The sequence below is a fragment of the Xyrauchen texanus genome, chromosome 1, assembly GCF_025860055.1.
Source record: "Xyrauchen texanus isolate HMW12.3.18 chromosome 1, RBS_HiC_50CHRs, whole genome shotgun sequence".
NCBI classification, from domain to species: Eukaryota; Metazoa; Chordata; class Actinopteri; order Cypriniformes; family Catostomidae; genus Xyrauchen; species Xyrauchen texanus.
Genome location: NC_068276.1, coordinates 36,188,861 through 36,198,075, shown reverse-complemented (window position 1 = coordinate 36,198,075; position 9,215 = coordinate 36,188,861). Strand labels below are relative to the sequence as shown.

General features: G+C 36.8%; 1 protein-coding gene across 1 annotated transcript in view; it reads right to left on the bottom strand.

Annotated features, from left to right (window-relative positions):
* Positions 1-3,104: 3,104 nt before the first annotated feature.
* Positions 3,105-9,215, bottom strand: part of LOC127622236 (cyclic AMP-responsive element-binding protein 3-like protein 1) — a 47,107-nt gene continuing 40,996 nt past the window's right edge. Inside the window, exons 9-12 of the mRNA XM_052096306.1 lie at positions 6,931-7,030; positions 6,496-6,646; positions 5,379-5,625; positions 3,105-5,282 (exon numbers count right to left, since the gene is read on the bottom strand). Of these exons, the coding sequence (XP_051952266.1) occupies positions 5,246-5,282; positions 5,379-5,625; positions 6,496-6,646; positions 6,931-7,030 (535 nt within the window). The 3' untranslated portion in view covers positions 3,105-5,245. The remainder of the gene's footprint in view (positions 5,283-5,378; positions 5,626-6,495; positions 6,647-6,930; positions 7,031-9,215) is intronic.

Here is a 9,215-nt window from a genome sequence, read left to right as displayed (position 1 = left end):
ACTGGGTTGAGAAATAATATTTGTATTTTGTGTTTTTGTAGGCCTTTTTCTGGAAGAGAAGCACAGCTCACTGTGGCAAGAGACCCTCCCACTGCACAACCCACAGTACATGTGAAAGCCTTGTGATATAATGTAAAACTCTACAGTACAATAGCATTAAGCAAAAAGTCATGTGATTTTGTTTTCAGTGGCAGTTATAGTGTGTGTGTGTGTGTGTGTGTGTGTGTGTGTGTGTGTGTGTGTGTGTGTGTGTGTGTGTGTGTGTGTGTGTGTGTGTGTATGTGTGTGTGTGTGTGTGTTGATTTTGTAGGGACAATTTCCCCCATGAGGAAAACACCTTATATATCATACTAAACAATGTTTTTTGAAAATGTAAAAATGCAGAATGTTTTCTGTGAGGGTTAGGTTTAGGGGTAGGGTTAGGTTTAGGGGATAGAATATAAAGTTTGTACAGTATAAAAACCATTATGTCTATGGAAAGTCCCCATAAAACATGGAAACCCAACGTGTGTGTGTGTGTGTGTGTGTGTGTGTGTGTGTGTGCGTGCGTGCGTGCGTGCGTGCGTGTGTGTGTGTGTCAAGGCATTTTTATTTATATAGCGTATTTCGCTACAATCATTTAAAAGCAGCTTTACAGAAAATGTACTTTAATGTAGTAATGTATTCAAGTCATAATAGTGTGATTCAATAATAATAAAACGTGATTGTAAGTTACACCTTAAAATAAATAACAGAAAATAATTATAGTTATATTTAGACCCCCAGTGAGTAAGTTTAAGATGAATGTGGCAAGGAACACAAAACACCATAAGATGTTGCTTAATGGAGAAAAATAAAGTTGGGGGAAAACAGGCTCAAAAATCTGCAAATTCTCTAAGGAAATCAGAATATAGTAAGAACAAAAGATGACCGAGTATTTATTTGACTATGTCACATTAAGCATTATCAGTTCAAAAGAATTGAAGTTATATCCTGACTTCTGAGTAACACCAAAAACATCATTGTAAATTATAGCAACACCACCTCCTTGACCTTTTAGGCGAGGCTCATGCTTACAACAAAATCCTTGGGTAGCAGACTCATTTAAACTAATATATTAGTTTAAACCAGATTTCAGTCAAACAGAGTGAATCTGAACTATGATCTGTAATAATTTTTTTTACAATTAGTGATTTGGATGAAAGCAATCTAAAAATAAGTAGCCCTATCTTTATATGAGGTTGTAAGGGGGTTAAGATGGGCAAGGAGGAGGCAAGAACCGGCTTGTCAATATAAATAATAAACGAATGAAAACAAACGTGCGACATTCTAGCCTGGCCCCGGCCCCCTCCGCTCCACACTCCTCCCGGCGTTACCTCAGGCACTGGCCACCGGCCACCGGCATGACCTACCCCCCCCCCCTTTCCCTGGGGAGGGGCGTGCTTTGTGTGTGTGAGTGTGTGTGTGTGTGAACTGACTGTTTGTTGACAGATTGTTAGGAACAATACATTTCCCAAGTTCCCTTCTTTCATTGCTCTTGCTGGTAATGCAATTGTTTTAATAATTCCTTGTAAAGCCTTCATTTAGAGTAGATGAATTAAAAGTTGTCATACTGCAGTCAATTGAAATAAGTATTACAGGTAAAAGAGTAATCTTTTCTAAAATAAAAACAGAGCAATAGTGCACTATAACTGGTGTGCACAAGCCTTCACACTGGTTCGGAGAACTATGGATATTTGTGTAGGAGGAAGACAGCCAACAACATGTGATGCTATGTTTCTTTCCTCCTCCTTTTCCTCCTCCTCCTCCTCTCTCACTTTACCTTTTCACAAGCTTCATGTTAAAATAAGTGTTCTTTTATGAGCAAAAAAAATACATGGCACCCATTTACTAGCAAATGTTATTATTAAGACACGAGAATAACTTTTGGTTCTCCAAAGAGCACAATTTAACTGCACATGCAAAATAAGTTATGTATAGTTTTGCGATTTTTAGTCAATGATATTAATTTAGAATGTGTGTGCAGGTCTGCTGTCATAGCACTGCTGGATAATTGATTCCAAGGTTTAGTAGATTCAGATTACTGGATGAGGCCTAGTCATTAATTGGAATCAGTATGGAAATCACAGAACAAATGTCCAAAGTGTGTGACCCATGAGGAGAATTATTTCCTCATAACAAACTGCCCAAAGCGTTATAGTGTAATGCACAAGTGGGTTGTTTATTTTTAATACAGTTTGTGAAATGAGGTATTGCTAGACTATAGATTTTGAATCACATACATCTTTAATAGGGCCATAACACTGTGGATTTACTTTGTTTGATTCAAGATCTGTGACAGGACTGGACACACTCAGTCATTGTTTATAAAGTGAAGTTTATAAAGTGAAGTGTTTACTTTTGCAGCTTCAACATAGTTTTATGTAACAAATATTCTGAAAAATAAAATTATAATTAAAGTCTTAATTGAAGTCTTTTAGGCCTCACCTCGGTACAAGATCATCAAATGGCTCATGCTGTTGTTACTGTTCATTAATTTCCATTTTAAATTGAATGTACCTGTTTGAACTGAAGTTTGTTCAGTCTTGTTTTGTATAAAATAAAATAAATAGGCTAAAAACAATCAAACAGTTTTGTTAATCCACTCAAACACACAGTATACACTACACCGTTGAACAATAGAATATTAGTATTGCACTAGATAGTGTGCTTGTAATTATCTGATATTGGTAGATTCCATTTCAAACATACCATAATCACAATTATAAATTATAAAACCTAAAAAATAGGAATAAACATAAATAAATTAGCAAAATGTGTAGTAATTTTTACATACAATATCATTATAAAAAACCTAACCATGGTGCCTTAACAGCTATGTTATCCAAAAGAAAAACTACACTATCTGAAAATCACGTACTGAACTGCTGCAGATGGTAATGGACATGTAGTGTGCTGACTCCTAGTGGTCATAACTTGAAAATGAATTATGGTGATTTTAAAGGCCCTATCAAACCTTTCCCACCCACCATCATTTTAAAGTTAAATAATAATAATAATGTACAATTATTTTACGCATTAAGAAGATTCCAAAAAGTTAACACAAGGAGACAGTGTGTTGCATTTGCAAATTTTGTATTTTGCTTCATTCTAATTCTACTTAAGAACAGACAGAAATAGCTAGACAGAAGAAGAGCTCAGAGCTTTGATATATAGCACTGAAGCATTACAGCAATATCCATACACAGATAAAAATTATATCACATGCCCCCAAGCTGCATGGTGCTTACCAAAATGCATTGGAAATATAAAAATACGTCCTCCATATTTACAGCCAACATTTAACATCAGTCATATTTACAAAAGGCAAAAAGGCAACAATGACATTTGAAGTATAAACTCTGTCATACAGGTTTGATACTAGATTTGTATACCCAGTATGTGCAGTGAAGACATAAGATTTCCATTTAGCATCTTTGAAACATTCAAATAAACACACAATCAAATCTCAACAATATCCTCACAGTAACAAAGGCCATGATGAAAGGTGTTGTCATAAAACAAATGTAAAGATCTTTAAACTGCACTGATTTCAGTTTCACATACATAAGAAGCTATCTAGTTCTTCAAATTCATAAGCAGTCACACCCAGTTTTCCATTGTGTTTTGGCACAGATACCACAGAATACCTTTATTAAACTGACAGTCACAGATTCCTTTATGACAGGCACAAGTTTAATTACTATAATTTAGAGGCAAACACTTGACTCAAGTATTAAAATATTTTGACTATCAGTGGTCATTTCTAGCAGTACAATAAAGAAAATAAACATTTGACTTAAGTGACAGAGGACATCAAGACAAATTATTTAGATCAAAAGAAACTGATTTGATATGATCAAATTGTTACTAAACACCAACATATATGAAATAACAAGATTTTTTTTTTCTTGAGTCTTTTTTTTATGTTTACAAAAACTGCACTACTGACTTCTAGATACATGTGGTGAATTTTACAGTGGTCAAACAGTTCTCTAAGGTACACATTAAAGACAGTCTAAATAAACATTTAAAAGGCATATTCCATTATCAGAAAAAGGAATTTGTGATAACTGTTTGTTGGTGTTTTCATTCAGTCTATGTTCTGAAACTTTCCTCCTTTTTATTATGGCCAATATTGTGGATTTATTGAAAATATAACAAGTTTTGACAAAATTATTCAAATATAATTGAACATGGTTAAACATGCACATGATTTGATGGTTCCTGTTAATTTTTCTCTATATATACAAGACATTCTTTACACAGAAATAAAGATAAAAGAAAAAAACTGTTTAACAGTTATGAAATCAAGATCATGTAAACTTTACATCATCTTTCTTTTTTTTTTTTTTAAAGACCACAAGAACTATCGTACTTTTTTTGTGCATAAAATAAATATGCTATTTTTGGATGCTGCAAATACTAGAAATATATTATGGATAAAATTTAAATTCAGTACAAAAGCTTCTGCCTTTTAAAAGTAATAATATTAATAATAATAATAACAACAACATAAAAGTAAGCAGAGAAAAAGAGATGTATGACAGAAAATACGCTGTTAGGATTATCATAAATATGACAACATGAAAAAGAATGTGAAGGCACTTAAATCAATTTGTTTTCCTAGTGCAAAACAAGTGCAATCCAGCTTTAACTTATTAGGGGGAAAAAGCCAAGATGGCAAAGCAAGAAAATCCTGTTAAAGAAAGCTTCAAACCGCAAAGGACGTCAGGCACCTGTGATTACACCTACTGGAAAACATTAAGATGTTAAAAAGAGAGTCATTAATAGAAAATAAGCTCTTTGGGGTTTAAGTAAGGATATGTTCTAAATGGACAGTCTCATGGCATTTTAGGAAAATCAAAACAAACACTCATGAACTTTCCCTCCCCCACCCGGCATAATGAAGTGTTGGATTTAGAGCTGCAGGCTCAAATCCATATAAAACAGAGCAGCGCCCACAACCGCCTACTTTTTCCCTCTCTTAGTCTTTCATACTCAGTGCTTGCTGGTAAAGAGGCGTTTCAGCAGCCAATTTATATATGATGGGTAAATGGATGGATGGATAAATATGTTTTGTCTTCTCACAGTTCTGTGGGTGAACATCATTGAAATCTATTTCAGATGGGTTCGACCATGGTCATGAAACTTGTTGGTTCTTATGATGGGGAGAAAAGATAAGGTTCACCGTGTAGTGCAGGGTCATCAAAGGTCAATGGAGGGGTCAGAAATATTCTGCTCCTCCCTCAGGATCACGATTTCTGATACCGAAAAAAACAGTTTGAAATTGTTAACATGCCTCAGATTAAACATATTATATGTGACTGTATAAGAAGTGCTGTCTGTGTGCGTCTCACCTTGAGTGGTAGTGTGGTTCCGGGGAACGGAGAGGGGCCGCTGATGTGTTGCTGTAGCCTATGGGCTCTGGTTGGGCTTGGCTCAGGTACCTGCTCACAACAGCAGAATTATCCTGCTCGTGGGTGTCTTTCAGGTCCTGTACATAATGTTGCGGCACCCTCTCCATCCTCTCCACACTCAACATGCCCCTGTAGCCGTCCTCCACTGGGCCACTCTCGTCATAGAAGAGCAGGCTGCGGGAGCGGACTGCACAAACACACATACGGAGAAGAAAGTTAAACCATTTACTGGTACTAAAGTCACACTATATCTAGCCCAATTTGCTTCATGTGTCTCTAAACTTGTACTGTGTTTTTGACGCAGAGAGAGCTTATGTGAGTATGTCTGTGTGTTTATGGGAGAAAGACAGAGCAAATCTTTTTCTTAGGTGAACCAACATGCATTAAGGGTTCCATAATCTGTGGTTACTACAGCAACCCAGTAGCTTTCAGCCATGGACCGAGTATGTAGGGCCCTTGTGAAATTGGATGAGGCATTTGAATCCCCTTTCAAGCACGGCTTTGATAGAGCCGAAAGAGACACGTCTCTGTGTGTGTGTGTGCCGCTATATGTGTGTGCCTGTGTCAGTGTGTGCTGTACTGTAAGGTTGAAAGAGGATTGTTAAATCAGCTCAAATGGAAGTAATGATTTCAATCTAAGACTCTCAATGATGTCTGACAGTAATCTGAGGGTGAGAATAGTCACAGTCAGCCAGGAGCTCCAGTAATACTATCCAGTACAGATCCCCTTATTAGACAGACGGACAGACTCTCACACTTTCAGTCTCTCGTGGGAAGAACTAAATAGGTGCTACCTAAGACACACTGCTATTAGCTGCCTAAATACAATGCATTTTAATATATATACTGTATGTTTACCATGTTAACTCCTTTGCCATCACATCACCTTGGTGAAGGCAAACAGCATCGCATAACACACTTTCTTGTTTTACCATATATTTGTATAAGCCTAAAAATTCTTTGCTCACAAAATAAAATCATATAGGTCAAATGTCATGTGCACTCCTCATTAATGATTGAGTTTGTTTAAAATTTTAGGGGCAGGGATGAAACATACCCTGGCTGGTGGTGTAGAGGTCACCTGAGGGCAGCGGTGCAGAATTCACCGTGTGTGAGGATGATGAAGATAAGGAGGAAGAGTAGAGGGAGAGCTCAGGCAGGCAGGGAGCCAGTGAGCCCAGCACCAACAAAAAACACAGCACCACCACCTGGCCAGGAGGAGGAACCACACACACGGTGAGCTCACCGCCCCACTGCAAGCCCTCATCTACTTGTACTACACTTATTAGAGCAGCACTGACCAGCATCTACATACATAGCATGTCAGACTACACTAAATAGGCTAAAAAATACTAAATATTTTTATTAAGAAAATACAGCACTCTGGTTTGTTTGGAAAGAAAATTTGTTTGTGTGTATTGGAACCAGTGTGCATGCATGAAAGTGACTGTGTGCTTGTGTTTGTGTCAGTATATTTGTGCACAGTATATACCATGAGGCAGGTTCCAGTCTGCGTGGAGGCGATTTTGTAGGATCTAGGCACTTTCCCGCTCACTATAGCTTGCAGTCTTTGCAACTGTTGAAGCAGAGACCTACAGGTGGCACACATCACAAAAGAGGAATTATTAATAACGCCTCAAGTTTAAGGAATAGTTTACCTAAAAAAAAATTATTTGGTCTTCATTTACTCACCCTTATTTTCTTCCAAACCGACATTGCTTTATTTCTTCCACTGATCACAAAAGGAGATGTTAGGTTATTCTTTTTATACAATTAAAGGGAATGATGATTGGGGCTTAAATTCTGCCTAGCATCTCCTTTTGTGCTCCAATGAAGAACATTAATCATATGGGTGTGGAACGACATGAAGGTGAGTAAATGACGACAGAATTTTCACTTTTGGGTGAACTGTCCATTTAACAGCAGATAGTTCTTATTCCTCAGTGATATCATGAGAGGATACAAATTATTACTCTGTAGATATTTCTGTATGCATAGAATATCTAGGTGATTCTCTACATTTGCATAAATGTGAAGAATACAGGCAGCGCACACTGCATAAGATACTGTGTCCCACAATGAATGCACTTGACTTTTGGCCTTTCGTTTTCAGCATGACAAACGAATCAGAAGCTAAATCAAATCTGATTTTGAATTATTACTAAATTGGACTGCTAAAATGTAGGACATTTTTACACAAAACTGGATTAAAATTTTTAAATAACAGTACTTTGAGATAACTGGACACCACTGAATATAGTGAGGTCACGTGACAATAAAGCATATCCCATAAGAAGTGTTTATTCTTACACAGATACTATACAATGCTTCAAATAATTTATTTTTTAATTAGTAGGCGGTAAATACAGTAAAGTATGCTAGTATTTCCCTCTGAACTGTGCCAATGCATATATAGAGACAGAACTTAGTCATCATACAAAAGGACATAGAGCTCCCTCTTGTTGACGAATTAAGAAGTAAAGTCACACATTACAGGGAGAAAGCCACTGGTAGAATTTTACTCCTAAGTAAAATTCAGTTTGTCATTGACATTGATTTGGTCATAATTACTCTTTTACACAGCAGAGTCTGTAATGAAACAGCCACTGTGCCACAACAAAAAGGTTTCCTATTGTATTGATTGTGTATGTCTTTATGCCTGAGATTTACTTCCACCAGCAGAGAGAGCCATTGCAACATATCATAAAACAATAAACAAGACCGGTTCACTTCGTCAATTTTCAAACACTTTTATCCAGAGCAACTTACAGAACACTTAATAACAGGGACAATCCCCCTGCGCCAACCTGGGTTTAAAGGTATAGCTCACCAAAATGAAAACTTTCTCATCGTTTACTCACCCTCATGTCATCCCAGATATATATGACTTTCTTTCTTCTGCAGAACACAAACAAAGATTTTTAGAAGAATATTTCAGCTGTTTGTCCATTCAATGCAAGTGAATGGTGACCAGAACTTTAGAATCTTTTTGGAATCTCCAAAAATCAAATAAAGGTGCACTAAAAGTAATCCAATGGTTTAATCCATAGCCGTGTCCCAAACGACACACTATACACTATGCACTCAGCCATGTAGTGTATGAAATGGAAGTATTGTCCCAAATAGAATTTTTTTTTTTAACTACATGCAAGCGTTCACGGTTTAACGGCTGACGAACGTGACGTTTCAAGCGCACGTGATGTGTTGCCACTAGCTTTATAGCATTAGCCGACCTCAGTTCAAAACTTGTATCTCAAACACCGTACATATTCACACAGCTTGGGGTAATGGTAAAGCATTCAACTCACATTAGTAAGGTGCTGTTTCCTCTGGAGTTTTGCTAGCTGCTACATTCTTCATTATTTACAACTGTGTTGTCAGACCAGCAACACGGTCCGGTAACACTGTCCCTTCCGCTATATATGGCAAGCCATGTGCACTGAGTGCATGAAGTGTTCAACATTCCACACTCTATTTTGATGGTTTATAAAGTGCATCATCCGGGTACTTAAAGCTACTCTATGTAAAAAAAATTTGTTAAAAAATAACAAAAGTTTATTAATGAGAGAGTGCAACAAAAATCTATCTTCCAAACCATGCCTTTACACAAATACACTTTGATAAGCCTAGAATAATTATTTATATTTTAGAGCTGTTGGGATGGATTTCACAGGAAATTGCATATATACAGTACATCATTCGCCCGTGTGTGTTTACGTCATATCCGTACACAGAGAAAATAAGCTTTGGCTACTGAAAGAGTTGCTTGAACTTGAA